The sequence below is a fragment of the Agelaius tricolor genome, unplaced genomic scaffold (assembly GCF_023055355.1).
Source record: "Agelaius tricolor isolate 1412-34295 unplaced genomic scaffold, bAgeTri1.0.p SCAF_32, whole genome shotgun sequence".
NCBI lineage: Eukaryota > Metazoa > Chordata > Aves > Passeriformes > Icteridae > Agelaius > Agelaius tricolor.
Window position 1 is genome coordinate 7,001,654 of NW_027269292.1, and position 16,932 is coordinate 7,018,585.

Consider the following 16,932-nt stretch of genomic DNA (forward strand, 5'->3'; position numbering starts at 1 on the left):
AGTACTTCTGGTACTTCATAAGAACAGTGAAGACACTGTATTTATAAGAGGGAGGTGTGATCTAAAATCTCTCTGTGTGTTTCACACAGCCCCAGTTCTCTTGTGCTGGAACTGGCTGTTTTGCCTTTGCAGACTTTGAGCAGGACAGTGTCTGAGCTTTCTGATCTTTTTGGGGAACTGTTAATGCGGAGAGGTCAGTTAAACAGTTTGAAATTCTAGGATAATAAATATTTGGGTTTTTTACTAGAAGAGGGGGGAACAGACCAGAAAACTCAGACTACTTGACAGCTTTAGCATGTACGCCTGTGAAAGGGAAGAAGTGGACTATTTCCACATGAAGTGGAAGAGGTGGTTTCAAGTTTCCATCTTTAAAAAAGGCATGTGTAGGACCAGCATCTGGTTTTGTCACATCTCTCAGAATTTATCATGTGTGAAGGACAAATGACTACATAATGAAGTATGAGACCTTGAGCAGGGAAATACTACTGGACTTGGTTCCAACTTCCCACATATTTTTAGACAACCCTCTCTGTTAAAATAGAGATTTCATCCTCCCCCAACCTTTGGCTCATGGAAGACTGTTAAGTGTGATCATACTGTTAGAAACTAATAATTGTTAATGTGGATAGAGCAAGATCTTAAGAGTTTTACATTCACATTTTCCAAGTACTGCTGCTTTCTTTTCTGCATTACAAATGAAGCCTACTAAAACACTAACAAATGTGACACATTTTCTGTTAGTGAGGAAGTCACTGACACTGCTATTTTTAGCACGCCAGAAGACTGTTCTATTACAATAAATTTAGTTGCCAGTATTAAAAACAGAACATGAAGGGTTAATGAGCATACAGGAGGAAGAGTGTAATGGCAGCTTACAGAAATTGTCTCCACCCAAAAATGCAGCATTTTCAGTCTTTCAAATACAGCATTAGACATTTAATTGCATCTCTTTTATTTCAAATGCAGGATAATTCCCTGAGTAAGCAGTTTTTTACTTAAATAAAACTTTTCCAGAACTTAATTATGTGGAAGAAGTTCACACAGCTGACAGTGAGCTGGAAATGACACATTCTTTGGCCCAGGGAAGTAGTGTAGTGGTCTGGCAGGAGCTCTTGGACTGTTCATTTCCAAAGCTTCACCCTGTACTGTCACCAGCCTCCTTCAGCACTGCTGTCTCCCCCACCTCTGCGTCTCCTCTCTGACTGATCTCTGGGGTCTGAATTCCTCTTTGACTGTGCTGCCATGAAAGGGATTTTTCATACTTGGTCTTAAAAAGTAATCCATGACCTGAAAAAGCAAAAAGGGGAAAAAACCCCAAACCAACATCCTGAAATGAGATGACTACAGTGGTAAACAGAATACCTCATTCCTTATAAAGAATGGGTCGTTACAGACTGGAAACTGCATCCCAAGGCTTTGGAAACAGGAGCAATGACATACAGAGAAGGAAGAGCAGTCTTTTAAAATGGTACTACAGACTTTTACATAGGATGTAGGTAGTATGTAGATTTTAGGTAGTATGTAGATTTTAACACCCACCTACACCCCATAACCCAAAGATTAGGTAATGAATATAGATGGGAGATGGATAAGACGTTTGCTTGTTAAGGCCAGATGCACTTACCTGGACAATCTGCCACCTCCTTGAATGCTCTTTTCTTACAGCATCCTCGGCACATGTTAAACACACATTTAGTGCCCTGGGTTGGGATAGTGGTATAAAGAAGCTTGTGTCAGTGAAAATAAAATTATTACTGTTTACTATAATAAGTAACAGTACAGCTCTGCACTTTCAGATCTTTGGAAAAAAAAGTGTACTCAGCCTAATGAAGATGATGGAGTTGATGTCATATTGGGTGCTATCCGCTGTTTGCACATAAAGAACAAAAACACCCCAACCAACCAAAAAAAAATCCACATTCAACTTGTGCAGCCCCCACAGCCTCTGGGGCAGCCTGAGTTACCCACCACAAGCAGCCACATGCCATAAGCCCTCTGGAACAAGCATGAACACATCTGGTGCTGGCGAGCTTGCTCCAGTTCTCTGCAGCGTGAAACACAGCGCTGCCATCTGCAGCTATGCCTACAATGTTACCACCAGAATTACTTCCCTACTCGTATCTTAAAATACACCTGCATATTTATTGAAGTATAATGTGTGACCCTTAAGGGACAGCAGCAGCTGAGTCTTGGCTAACTGATAAGGTGGCAGAATGAGCCCGGGTCTCGAGGCTGCTTTGCTCACACACAGTTTAGAAAAGGGGGTTGATATTGTTTACTGTGGTTCCCTTCACACCAGTCAGAAAACCTTTCATGTTTAGGGAGGCTTTAGTTGAGTTCCTTATCCTTTTCCTTCTCCACACACCCCTACCCCATTTCATGACATAGCTCAGAAACACATAATCTAGGGGAAAAAAAAAATTACAGGCCTGGTCAGAAGATTTCAAGAGCTACCTGCAACATTACAGTGATGCAACAAGCAAAACAAAAATAAGTCTAAGCCCTGGTGCAGACAATCCTGCTTTATGCACCAAGCAATGTCACCTGGATTAGCTATGAAACAGGATGGCTTTGAAAGCAGGCCAGCCTAGTGCTCAATGCTTTCCCAAAGATGAACACAGCAAAAAAATTCCTTTTTTTTTCAGTAGCTGCAACTTCAAATTGAGCCGCAGCTGACGGCCACTGCTTTGCTGCAGTAACAGTGTTACAACAAGGAGCAACATCACATGCTTGTGTTGCAGGCTCCCCTGCCCCCTGAGGTGTATGTAATGCTAATTTTTAAGCTAGAACACAAAATTACTTAGATTTTACACCTCACTTTACAGGTATATTAGCAGCAATAAATACACTCTGCTTACACAGCTCAGCAACATCACCCTGTCAAGCAAATAGCTATGTTCCCCAAGGGAAAAAATAAACAAGCAAAAGCAAAATGAACTCTTTGCAAATATCAAAATATTTGAAATTTCAATACAGAACCTGTAAAACCAGCTGCCTCATTTCGCTTTGATAATAGTGAAAGTCAATTTTAATCTATTGCAAAGGCAGGACTGAGGATGAGGAGGTGCTTAGGCTTGTTTTGGTAAGGGCAGAGATCCAAACACAACACAAAACAGAGCTGCAGGTGCTGCCTGACACTGCAGGCTGTACTGCGATGACATGAAGTATTTTTATTTTACACTAAGAATCACACCAGTTATTCAAATTTTCCCTTTGCAGAAAAACTCCACCCACCACTAACCCCAGTAAGAGGGGGTTGTTTTTCATTTCACAGTAAAATATGCATGTCATACATGTATAGAAGTCTGGAGATTTGTTTCCAAGATATCTTCAGAAATTCAATTAGCTCACTCAACTGTCTCAGCAATAAACACCCTCAGCAGTAGCAGGACTGCACTTTTTTGGAGAGGAAGGCAAAGTCTCTCGAAGAACCTATGTATGTTAAGGATTTTTGTGCAGCACCTTCAACCTCAGAGATTGGTTACAGTTAATGGTTAAAAAGCTTTTGCCCAAGTATGGGCTTTCCTCCCCACACACAGACTTATCAGCAGGACTTGGCATGCACCTGTGTGACTGGCCACTGGCACAGACCTACCTTAGGATTTGGAATAACAGAATAGAATCATAGAATACTTTGGGATGGAAGGAGCCTCTAGAGGTCATCTACTCCAATCCCAGGCAAAAAGCAGGAACATTTTCGACTAGATCAGGTTGCTCAGAGCCCTGTTCAACCTGACCTTGAATGTTTCCAGGAATGGGGCATCCACAACCTCTCTGGGAAACCTGGGCCACTGCCTCACCATAAAAAATGACTTCTACTCTCTTCAAACCCATTGCCCCATGTCCTATTCCAACAAGCCCTGCTAAAAATTCCATTGCTGTCTTTCTTTTAAGTCCCCTTTAGGCACTGGAAGGGGCAGCTCTGGGCCTGCCCTAACAGCTCCCTGTGTCTCCTGCACCAAGGGCCCCAGAGCTGGATGCAGAGCACCAGGTTGGGTGCGGCCAGAGCAAAGGCACAGAATGCCCCCCACCGTGACCTGCTGTCCATGCTGCTTCTGATGCAGCCTAGAGCACGGGGGCTGTCTGGGCTGTGAGTGCACACTGGTGAGTCATGGCCAGCCTCTCTCCCACCAGCACCCCAGAGTCCTGGGCAGGGCTGCTCTCAGTCTGTTCCTCCCCCCAGCCTGGATTTGATACCACGGTTGCCCTGACCCAAGTGCAGAATCTTGCACTTGGCCTTGTTAAACCTCAGAGGTTCTCACAGGACACTGCTTGAGCTGGTCCAGGTTCCTCTGGATGGCCCTGTCCCTCAGGTGTGTCACCACTCCACTCAGCTTGGTGTCATCTGCCAGTATGCTGAGGACACCCCTTGATCCCACTACGCACATCATTGATGGAGACATTGAGCAGTGCTGGTCCCAGTACAGACCCCTGAGGGACACCACTGATCTCCATCCAGACACTGATCCCTACATGGACATTTAATTTCCATTTAACGGAAATGCTTTGATGGACGCCTGTACTGACTTACCTTAGGGTTTCCACATTGATCACATTTTGCATACTTGGCTGAGAAAGAGAGAGAGAGAGAGAGAGAAACCTGATTTCACCAATAGTAATTTTATGTGGAAGAAGTAAGTTTAAAAAAAAAAACAGAACCAGAAAAGCTTGGTGCTTTTCTAGTCAGAGACTCTTTTTGAAATAAAAATACAGTACCTCCAGTAACAGTGCAAAGGTAAAAATACTTTGAATTTTTAAGTGCCTCTATGCTAAAATCCAAACATTGAAAATTTTAATCCTCAAGTCAAGCATAAAACAGGAGGACATCAGCTTGAAATTCATACAAAACTTCTACTTCAAATGCTAATGATAGCTACAATGCAGTTTGTAAATAATTTTGATCTTTAAAAGATGCTTAAAGAGAATCAGTGACCTACTACTTTGATCCTTGTTTCCTTTACTAGTGAACATTATTTGAATCATGTTGCCTGCTATTGAAATTTCAATAGCAACAATTCCTCGTCTTTTCAAAGAAGTTTCTACAAGTACACAAGCCAGGAAAATTCTTAGTGGCAAGTTATGTCAAAAGTGGTATCAGCATATCTCCATACATTTATGCCAATAAATGGAACTTACGTTTTAAAGATGGATCAAAGCTTTTATTTGGATTTCTTAACTTCTTTTTTTGTTTATTCTTTGACAGAAGCTCAGAATTTCCATCTTCCTCTTCTTCCAGAGCACGTTTTCCTCGCACACCTTTTTCAGTTCCACTATCTCCATTCTCCCTGCATCTCTCCTTTGGCCTGAAACAGTGAATTTCATCATAAGCTGACTGGAGGGAAGGAGTAGCTGTTCCCTGACCATTATTTTGGTTTACAGAAATCTGGGTAAACCATAAACCTTTTCTATTGTGGCAATGAAGTGTCATTGCCCTTAGAAATGGGATAGAAAAACCTAGCTGTTTTGGTTAACACTGGCAGTTCATAACAGACACACTATCAGATATATCAGTTGGAAAGCCAATTAAAGTTGGCCAGCTAAATTAGGCGCATCAGGTTCTTGTTCTCAGCTGCTAGCTGCTGTTGGATTCCTAAGTTTTACTTTTCAGAGAGAGAGAGAAATTTGAGGAGGATCCAAAAGGTGAAGATGCAAACAATGAGCAACATCCCCACAAACAAAGCAATAACTAGGAAACAACCAAACTAGAATACAAATAATCCAAAGTCTTCTTCAGTATCAATAAAACTAACTCACCCTGGCCTGATGTATGGCTGACAGATCCAGTGGAAAAAAGGCAACCCTTCTTTTGGCTTTTCTCCTTCTTTCTGATTAGCTATTTCTTCCTGCAGCATAGAGTTACAGTCAGTCTTCCTGGAGTTGTCAGAAAATACACTAAATAACATTTCAAACTCCAGGAAATTTGCAATTTCACAAATTGAAATTTAAGCTAACAATTACTGACCATTACATATAGGCTAAAAAACCATCTACTATGACAGATGAAGTGAAGCACATTTCTAACTCCTAAATCAACTTTATCCCACATAAAGCTGTCCAGGCTTAAGGGGATGCTACTGTAGTAAGCTACAAATATCAAGGTTAGTAAGCCACAAATCCCAGAGAAGTGACTAATGGATGTCAACTCTATGACATACTTGGTACATTGCCACCAAGTGCAGGCAGTGCTGTTCTGCGAGATTAGAGCCCATCTTGGTACCTGGCATCGCAGTTTCAGCTCCCTGTTGACATCTACAATGCCCTCTAGAGTCTTCACTTTTGCTAATTCTTCACGCAGCTGCTGGTAAACTTGAAGCCTGAGGTAAAGCCCAAACATCAGTTATATTTAGACTGCAATCAACTAAAAATAACTGCATAAAAGCATTTTATACACTTTTCCTGATTCATTTGCCTTTGGTAGAAGCTTACATTCGTCTTTGTAAGTTCAGAGAGAAGCACACATGTGTCTCTTCCAGATAAAGACTCAGCAGACAACCAAGGTACTTTGACATAAGCTAACGTGAACGTACAGTGCATCAGCTGCTTCTCAGGAACTGCCCATAGCTATGCTCTTACTCCACAACAAATGCAACAGCACTCTGCCTCACAATGAACAAGGAGATAGTTAACTTGTATTTGCCATGAAGTGTGCGCAGATGGGCAATTACCACATTGCAGCTGGCGTGCTGTGAGATCACACCCTGGCTGATCTTGTGGCAACTTGTTCATTCCCCATGCCCTGTTTCCCAGATATGAAATAAAGGGTAAAGGCCTCAGCCCACACCCTCTCCAGCCAGGTCCAGGAAAGAAAACCTTGCAGCATACTCATTCTGGCCAAACAAATCCTTGTCCAGAAAGCCCAGACACTTTCTGAGCAGGATGAGCCCTGAAAACATTAAAAAGTTCTATGGAGATACTCACGTGTGATGCCAGAGCTTGAAGAGATGAGCCCTAACATAAGACAATGGACAAGGGTACTTCCGCACAATCTCCAGGTACTCCTCAGCCATCTCCCACACCAATGGGTTCCGGCCCTCAAACAAAGCTGGGTTATGAAGATTACCTTCTAGGGAACGAAAAGAAATACTCAAACTTTCATTTCAGGATTGAAACAAAGGCCAAAATCTCTGCTCTGGAGTTTGATCATCTCTTCCGTGATCCTACAGCCACAGACACATCGCCCACGTACTCTCAAAAGGACCACAGAGTCCGTAATACTCCAGCCTGACCCTGGGATACTATATTTCACTATGCAATTCCTAATTGCACTGAACAGCTCATATCTAATTAAAGTACTGTTTCTAGAAAGGCATCTAACCTTGACAGGAAGACAGTAAACCAATTAATAAATAGAGAAATCACTGCTTTTGTTGCCCAGCGGTTAAATACTGAAATGACAGGTGTCTTGCCTTATGTCTGTATTGATATTTGTCTGGCCCAAATTCACAAATACAGCTTCTCACTGTGCTTTTCTCCACTGGCTTCACAAGCCTTTTGTTAACCAGTATTTTCTAAAACCAAGATTCTACAACCCTTCTTTAATTGTGTGAGTGATTAGAAGCTTTTCTGATGCCTATCCTAGCTCTTCCTGTAGGAAGTTGTCAATTCTTTCTTGTCCCAACCCAACATGAACCACCTGCAGGAATATTAACCCACAGATGCACTTCATTCATTGAGAACCATTCAAAAACTGTTCCATTGATTAACAGATGTCACAAAAATATTCCAGGACCACAGGAGCTCCATATGCCTCCCATATGTCAAGTAATTACATTTAAGCTCAATGAGTCAATGGTATTGCAAGTCCAACATAATGATTCTTTACCAATCTTAAGGGATTCCTATTCCTGGTATGAGATGACCAGTGTAAGATGAGGGAGAATGGCCATTCAGCTGTCAAGCAAAGCTGTTCACCAAGTCAATCTGACATAAGTTTTTACTAAATGTATGCAAGGCTGCTAAGGGAATAAGAAACAACTCATATTCTCATCAGAGTAGAAGTTAATTTTCTTTACCTGCACTCATGACACCATGTACTCCTGTCTTACGGATGCATTCTTCCACATCACTGAGACACTGGATGTTTCCATTTGCAAATACAGGAATGTTTACAGCTTTTCTATTCCAATGAATAAAACAGATGCATAAAACTGAGAATTAGAATCAACCCAGGAATTTTCCTCCTGTCACATAAATTTGTTTGCTCTTCAATGCCACTGTACAATCTGTTTAAAATCCAGTGTGTTAGCAGGAATTCACTAAGACTGGTACTGCTCACTAACCTTACAGCTTGAATGTGCTCCCAAGATGCTACGCCAGCAAGTGGTCCTTTCTGTTCTTTAGTACGGCCATGCACAGTCAGCAGCTGGAACACAACATTACATTTGCTCTCCACATGTATGAACCACTGGAATAAATCCACTGAAAAAATTTTCCTTTCGCTCCCTACACTTCAGGGATGCCACAGAGTTCCTGCTGCTATTTCAAGAGTGCAGGGAGTTTAGCAATACAGAAAAGTATCAGCAGCTCACCTACCATGGCATGGTCTTAGGCTCCTTTCATCTTGCTATTCCATGGCAGGAAAAGATTCTATCATGGGAGAATCTACAGGTTTCCTTTCCTTTTCCTACTGGATTCAATTTGTGATTCACTTTGGAATTTGTGATATATTGATCTACCTTTCTCCTCAGCAGAAGGTCCAAATACTCTCAATACTGTCTCTAACTACAGACCATCTCTTCCAATTTAATTTGAGTTAAATCCTAGAAGACTGCCTACTTCTTCTACTCATACCTTTTGATACTCTTTTTCTTCTACACTACTGTGGATTTTATGCATTCACACTTGCCTCATGCAGCACTATGTGAATACTGAGATGCTCAACCACAGTGAAAGATGCTGCACAGTGCAGTGATTACAAGAGACTGAAATCATTGTGTCTTTTGTACCACACCACTGACCTGTAGCCTAGGGCTGCAAACACACAAAATCTGTCTGCATCCTGTTTGCTCTGTCTGTAAAATAATGCAGCCTATTCATATCCACAGTATAGCAAGAACTGGTCATAAGCTACTTTACACAAAGGTAAGTGTCCAGTGCAGGAGCAGAGGGAGCAGCTGCCTTCTTACCTGGCAGCCAGCCTTCTCCAGCATCTGTGCATACTTCACTGTCTTGTCAATGTCTGGGAAAACGCGGATTTTGCATGTGATGGGAACAGAGAGCTTCTCGTTAGCCAGTAAAACTGAGGAAGATTGAAAACACAGGTAAGTGGGCTGCACAATGCTATGGAAAGTGTCTGCTCTCTTCAAGATCTGATACTGGGTATAGTATGGAAAAAGCCTAAGAAGTTACTGCTATGCAGTTCTCACAGCTTAAAAAATCAGCAGTGTCCTCTGCAATCTTTACTGCATAGTTTAATCACGTAACAGTAACACACACATGAAACACAAAATCTGCATCCTAACAAGGTAGCATAAAATAGTCACCCATTTCATAGCCCTAACCTTCCACTGCATGAAGCCATTACTTTCAAAGACCACCCCCTCACAACTTAATTATTGATATAAGTTTATTATCTTCACAGGCTATTGTACTCCTCCAACATTAACACTTGCTTATCTACCTTTCCCACAAAAAGGTGCTTCACTTCTTTGCAAATTATCACCAAAAAAATCCTTATAAGTAGAGTCTTATCCATGGCAAGCAGAGGCTTATCAAGGGAGGTAGGCTGCAGATGCAATCAAGTAGTAAATGTAGGTTATAGAGTCAGGGTGAAATCTAGAACATGGTAAACTCCCAGTCCTTACACAGTACCTAGAATCACAAAAATACCAAAAAGAGAGCTAACAAAGAGAGCCAACTGGAAAACACTGAGTAATGCTGTGTCTGAAATTCTCTTCTCTTACAGAGCTTGGATATACAATGTAGGAAGTCACCTGCTGCCCTCTAATCTAAATCCTGTGAGCTCTAATGATAGGTACTTCCCATCACCCTTTCAAAGGAGCAAGCAAGGTGTATAGAGATGCAAGCAGAAAAGAGTGCTCCACCATTTAAAGGCAGCTGGGGAAAGAAGGAGGAAGAGGACAGCCTAAGATAACTCTTACTAGACAGCCTGGGTTCACCCAACTGGATGACCTGGGTTCTCTTCACACCTTGAGGCCATTCTGATTTGCATATTTCTCAACAGCCACACTACATGCTGGGCAAGGATGCACTGTCTTATCTTCCAGGTTCCCAGCAATGTCTTTGTACCAAACATCACTCAAGATTCCCAGACCACGGGGAATGCAAACAGAAATACGACTGTCTAACTTCATGGTTCCAACACTTGCTTTGAAGTGGGATGAAGACACATTCTCAGTTCTACAAAATGACCAAAACCTTGCTTTTTATATCAGTTACAAATGCATTTCTTAAAAAAACATGATACTGTTCACAACAGCTACTGATAGCCTGAAAATAACCTACATGAATTAGAAGAAAGGCATAATTTGCCATACTGTGGACAGAAAGAGTACATGGAGTTGATCAGAAAAGGGAAAGTGTGGCTTCAAGCAGAAACACGACCCTTGGCACCTGAGAACTTCAATGTGAAAAAGTAAGGCACTGGGACTTCTACTGTTTCTAGAACTGGAGAGCCACTAAGCTATCATATCAGCCTGGGACTTAAATGACTCACTTTCACCTGAAGTCTGTTTCAGGTACAAAAGTTTTTTAGCAGATGTAGTGTGAGTTGGCAGTGGGACACCACCAATTATCTTGAGGGTACCACTGGAATACAGTATGAAATTAAAAAAAAAACCATAAAAGAACAAAAAAAAGAATACAACTACCCCTTCAAAACCCAAACACAACTCTGCCCAAAGAAATATGATGCACCTCCTTTCCCCCAAAATCCCTAAACCTCCTCTCAGTAATTACTTTATCCTATTCCTTCTCTAAATACTTACTCATTCTCTGAAGAAGATCCCACTCCTCTTGCAGGAATGCTCCATAGTGACCTATGATAAAATAGCATATGACAGACTTGCGCAGAAGAGTAAGATCCTGAAGCACAGTTTTCATAAACTCTCACAAAGATCCAGACACTCATATGCCTCATTGGCAGAAACACAGTTGCTCTGTCCTGCCCCAACTGGAAGAGTGGGATCATTCTGTTCTCCCTGCCACCCTAAATTTACAGGATAAACAAGGAATACCCACAGCCTACTTTCACTGGTACTCCCCAAGGCTGATGTGTTGACACTTGCAGCTCAAAGTCCAACTTCTAAGGGTTTATACCAGATGTTTAACGAATCCTATTAGGAAAACAGATGATCAGACTGAAAGATCTATTTGTACCATTAATCATTTCCTATTAGTCTTTGAAAGGTATTTTAGAAGAAGAATGGGCAGTTACTGAACAAATATTTTCTCAACATCTTAACTGATCCAAAATTTTCAAACACTGCCTCTGGTTTTCAAACATGCAGTACCTAAGGGATTCAGTAGGTGTCATCCTCTTCTACACTACTGTGAAAAAACTCTGCAAGTATCAGGGAAATAGGAGATCCTAAGGGTCTGAATGATCTAATTTTAAGTGCAGTTTTTCAAAAATAGGCTGTTTGAGCAAAAATCAGAAAGAAAATCAAGCTCTTACTAAAAATAATGTTTCTGAAGGATATTCTAGACACAGGAGCTGCCACTTAAGAGAAATCAGAATTAATTATATCTAATTTTTGCTTTAGGTACTACAAAAAGCATTACCTGCTACATTGGGTGTAACTAAGTCTGGCTTCAGCAGTACTGTAGCCTCCCCAAGGCACGACTTGGCCTTCTTGATATTTTACTGTCAACATTCCCATTTGAAACGCCATTTGCCATTTCTCTGCTTATCCAGGGTTCAGATTTGCACATACCTCTCTTTGCAATCATTTGGGGGCAACCCAAATTTAGGTCTATGGCATCACAGTAATCCTGAGCCAACAGTGCTGCTTGGACAAACACTTCAGGATCATTGGCACAGAACTGTGAAAACCAAAGAGAAGTGGAATAATCAGGCAATAGCTTTCTTCAAGTACTGACAAAAAGTTATGATGTAGTTATGAAGCAACTACCTGCTACAGAAAACAGGCAAATATGCACAGTTAATAATACCAAACACTATTTCTCAAAATGATCAAGGGAAGCCATGTGATGTAATCCTGTTGGACCTCAGTAAAGCATTTGATACTGTTTCTCACAGGATGGTTCTGGACAAAATGTCCAGCCCACAGCTGGATAAACACATTGTGTGATGGGCAAACAACTGGCTCATGAGTCAAGTGCAAAGGGTTATAGTGACTGGGATGACATCAGGCTGGTGACCTGTCATGACTAGGGTTCCGCAGGGCTCCATCTCAGATAGGGCCAGAGCTCTTTAACAGCTTCATAAATGACTTGTAACCTTGCTGACATTTGTAACCTTGCTGAGGATACTAAACTGGGAAGAGCTGTCCACACCCTGGAAGGCACAGCGGCGCTGCAAAAGGACTGTGACAATCAGAGGGCTGGGCAATCACAGACCATATGAAGTTCAATAAAGACAAGCAGCCTATTCTGAATACATGCAGAGGGTGACTCTGCATGTATGGACAGACAAGGGAACAAAAGGCTGGAGAACAGTGCTGCAGAAAGGGACCTGGGGGTCCTGGCTGATGGCAAGCTGAATATGAGCCAGCAGTGCCCTGGCAGCCAGGAAGGCCAGCTATGTCCTTGGGGGGTATCTGGGAGCATCGTGGGGAGCTGGGCCACAGAAGGGATTGTCCTGCTCTGCTCTGCACTGGGGCTGCTTCACTTCAAGTCCTGGGGACAGTTTGGGACACCACAATATAAGAAAGATCCAAAGCTATTAGGGAGTGTCCAAAGGAACTTACAGAGATGGGGGCCATACAAGGAGTGGCTGAGGTCACTTGGCTTGTTCAGCCTAGAGAAGAGGAGACAGAGGGGAGACTCCCTAGAAGTCCATAACTTCCTCACAAGGGCAGCAGAGGGACAGCTCTGCTCTCTGCTCTCTGTGACCAGTGACAGGGTCCTGAGGGAATGTCTGGGGCTGTGTCAGTAGAGGTTCTGGCTGGATGTCAGGGACATGTTCTTCCCCAGAGGGTGATCAGGCACTGAAACAGGCTCTCAAGGGCAGTGGTCATAGCCCTAAACCTGCCAGAGCTCAAGGAGCATCAGGACAACACTGGTGGGATTCCGGTGGCTGCTCTGTGCAGGAGTTGGACTTTGTGAATCTCTTACAACTGAGGATATTCGATGATTCTATTAAAAAAAAAACTCGAAACAAAATCTGTGACACTTACCAGCTAAAGATTCTCAACCTTCAAATGACAAGACGAGAAAGATGAGCATTCAAGAGGCAAAGAAATATCAGATGAATATTTTACATGTTGTACACAAGAATAAGTGGAAACAACTTTTAAAATCCTCTGCAGAACAAACACCTGTAGCATTTTAGTACAGAAAGGCAGTGCTTAAGAAAAAAGTTACCCATAATGTCTCTGGGTCTTGAGACAGCTCAAACTTTGTAGATACCAATAAGCAAAGCTGCCTCTAAAATGAATTCCCATGGAATGTGAAACAGATACATGGGCTATAGTGAAATGCTCAGTCTTAACTGAATGTAATTAATATTACATTTTAAACAGTGCAAAAATCAAATTAATAAAATTAGTTAATTTGAAGCTTCTTTGTCGAAGAGGACAGAGACAAACTCTTCTTCTCATTGACGGTTTTAAACAGATTTTCTAAACTTCATTTTTCACAAAAACCAATTCCATCATGTCTTAAATAAACTTGAAACAAAATTTAAACACTTCTGAGCAGAAGGTGCTACTTAAACCCTATAGCACTACATTAAATTATGACTGACACCTACTAAAATAAAAAAAATATTTGCTTTCTCTGAGACAACTGAAACTACAGAAAGCCTCCAACCATGTCATATAATGAGAATGTTAGCACAGTAAACAAAGTCTTCAGAGCAGGCTGAGCTCAGATGTACCTCTGTCTAATCTAATTCCAAGTCTGTGTGACCAAATCTTTAAGGACTGCTGCACAAGATCAATCCAAAGATCAGTTAGTTCCATACTTTATATCCAATAGTGGTCAGTGGGAAGAAGGGTAACACAGCAAGCTCACAGCAACTGATCCTGTTCTGGTAGTGTCACCCAGGACACACAGCTTACTGAGCAGAAGATCTGTGACTTACAGCTTTCTAAGATTACTTGAATTTCCGCCACTTTTATTTTTCTGTGTCAAAAGAAACTACCTCCCACAGAAGAAGAATGTACTAGATGCTGAGATTAGCTCATTTGGTTAGAGCATGGTATAGCTTATAACACTAAGGCTGTGAGTTCTATCCCTGTACAGACAATTCACTTAAGAGTTGGACTCAATGTACTTGTGCGTTGTGGACTCGTGAGTCCCTTCCAACCCAGAATATTCCAAGATTCTGTGAAAGCTGTACTGAGACAGATCAAAGGTCAACACCAAAATGTCTAGGGAACAGCAGAAGCTGAAAAAGTGTCTTTATGGACTTTGGAAACAGAAGGTGTGTTTGTTGCACCTAAAGACCCTCAAGTGTTTTCCTTCATTTGCTTTCTAAACTCATGTAATGTTCCAGAATCCAGTACATCCCACAGCAATGAATGTCACAGTTTATAACTACCACTATGCTTACTTGTTTCCCATTCATCATCTTCAAGCCAGTAATACTTCCACAGGCTCCTCTTTTCTCTCCCCTCTTTCAAGGGAGACACTTCTTTTCCAGGGTAAAGAGTCCTCATCCATTTAACTGCTCCATGTGTAGAAATCAGTCATTCCTCTGCTCATGACAACCGTCTTTGCCTGCATTATTCTCCAGCTCCACAAGCCACTTTCCCTCTTTGGGATAGAGCGAAATACCTTAACACCACACAGTAGACCAGAAGCAGAAGCAACACAAGCTTTAAAGTCTGTCCTATCTTCCTTGCATCCTTTCTCTATAGCTAAACACTGAGCTCAGGGTTTCAGATTAATACTCAAAAAAGCTGTGATCCTCAAGTGGCACCAGGTCCAGGACACACCCAGACTCTACAAGATCAACTGTAATCTGTTTCTAAAGATGAGGTGCAGGGGACTGAAACCCTCTGAGAAGTCCAGTGCTCCAGGCCCCTGTGGTTAGGACGGCAAATCCTCTGCTAAATGTGGGATAAACAGAAAAACACATCTTCATGAACTGTCAGCAGTATTTAGATGAAGAAAATGAGATTTCTGTCATTCTATAGAATCACGTTAAAATGTGGATGAGGCTGACTACCTTCAACTCATGCACATTTGGGAAACGCCTGGATTTGTTAGCACGAGCGGGTGGAAGGCATGCGTGCGTTTGGCAACGCTGACTCGCGTCCTCAAAGTTACCCGAGAACAGCACCGCAAGGTGAGCCCAGGGAAGCTGCTCCCGGCAGCCGCCTCCGCCGCCGCTCCCGGTGCTGGGGCTGACAGGGGGAGCAGGGGCGGGGGCCGCGCTCACCTGCACGATGAGCGGGCGGTCCTCGGGACAGGCCTCGTCGTAAAGGTTCTCGCGGCGGTAGTTGGCGTCCCTGAGGAAGACCTGGGCGTGCAGCATCGGTGTGTAGCAGAGTTGGGCGCCGTGGCGGCGGCTCAACAGCCTCCAGGCCAGCTCGCTCTGGTCCACCATGGGCGCCACCACGTAGTGGGCGCTCCGCAGCGTCTCCCTCCAGAAGGCTTCCCCGCGCAGCTTCGGCATCTCCCGCTTGCTCGCCCGTGCAGCGCTGCGGCCGCTGGCGGCCCGCGCCGCCGCCCCGGGACTCGCGGCCTGAGGCCCGCAGGCTGCCGCGACCGCTGCGCCCGGGCCGGGCACCGGCGCAGCCGGACGGTGCCACCGCCATCTCGCTCCGGCCGGCTCAGCGGTGCAGCCGCGCGCCGTCCCCTCCAGAAACCGCGGCGCTGCCAGCAGGGGCCGCGCGCGGGAGAGGCCCAGCGGCCGCGGGGCCCCGAGCTGCCCGGGGCGGCTGAGGAGCAGCAAAGGGGCGGCTGAGAGGTGCTGAGGAGACGTTAGGGGGCGGCTGAGGGGCGACTGAGGAGCCACAGAGAGGCTGCTGAGGAGCCGCAAAAGGGCGGCTGCGGAGCCGCAGAGGGGCGGCTGAGGAGAGGTTAGGGGGCGGCTGAGGGGCGGCTGCGGAGCCGCAGAGGGGCGGCTGAGGAGAGGTTAGGGGGCGGCTGAGGAGCCGCTGAGGGGCGGCTGAGGAGAGGTTAGGGGGCGGCTGAGGAGCCGCTGAGGGGCGGCTGAGGAGAGGTTAGGGGGCGGCTGAGGGGCGGCTGAGGAGCCGCTGAGGGGCGGCTGAGGAGAGGTTAGGGGGCGGCTGAGGAGCCGCTGAGGGGCGGCTGAGGAGAGGTTAGGGGGCGGCTGACGGGCGGCTGAGGAGCCGCATGGGGGCGGCTGCCGGGGCGCCGTGCGCGGGCGGTCTCCCCTCAGGTGCCGCGGCGGCGCACGGCGCCCCGGCGCTCGGCAGGTATACGCCACGCGCAGGGCGGCAGCAACTCCCGTCCTTTGTCCCCGAGCCTAAGCCAGGCGTCTTTGAGCACTTGGGCCTTCGCCGCAGCCGATGGGAAGCGCCGTGACTGAGCATTGCAAGAGCTGGGACAAAGTGCGAGGCCTGTCCTGTCCTTGGTGTCGGATGGTCGGGGCAGAGAGGTGAAAATGGTCCACATGACTGAACCAAATGTAACAGCATCCATGGCAATATCGTTCATTTTGCATCATTTTATAAAGCTATTGATCATCACCAGGAGGAGTACAGTGGTGGAGTTCTGCTTCTCTCAGCCAATACCTTCCAGCATATAAAAAATGCTCTCTCTCTACTGCAGTCAAAACAGCAATGTAACTTGAGTTATATTTCTCTCTTCAGGAGA

General features: G+C 44.4%; 1 protein-coding gene across 6 annotated transcripts; it reads right to left on the bottom strand.

The window, feature by feature from the left end:
* Positions 1-921: 921 nt before the first annotated feature.
* On the bottom strand, positions 922-15,934 carry DUS1L (dihydrouridine synthase 1 like). 6 transcript variants are annotated; one of them, XM_071451471.1, is made up of 13 exons: positions 15,530-15,915; positions 11,895-12,003; positions 10,947-10,997; positions 9,126-9,178; positions 8,280-8,362; positions 8,013-8,116; positions 6,919-7,063; positions 6,156-6,314; positions 5,755-5,871; positions 5,137-5,303; positions 4,532-4,569; positions 1,625-1,700; positions 922-1,287 (listed from the first exon to the last, which is right to left on the bottom strand). In XM_071451471.1, exons 1-13 carry the CDS (start codon positions 15,764-15,766, stop codon positions 1,136-1,138), a joined length of 1,491 nt encoding a protein of 496 aa, XP_071307572.1. In that variant the 5' UTR covers positions 15,767-15,915; the 3' UTR covers positions 922-1,135. The 6 variants fall into 6 exon arrangements, with proteins under 6 accessions (XP_071307572.1, XP_071307574.1, XP_071307569.1 ...); XM_071451473.1 differs by having other exon boundaries at positions 5,755-5,843; positions 6,218-6,314; positions 9,126-9,238; XM_071451468.1 differs by having other exon boundaries at positions 9,126-9,238.
* Positions 15,935-16,932: the final 998 nt, after the last annotated feature.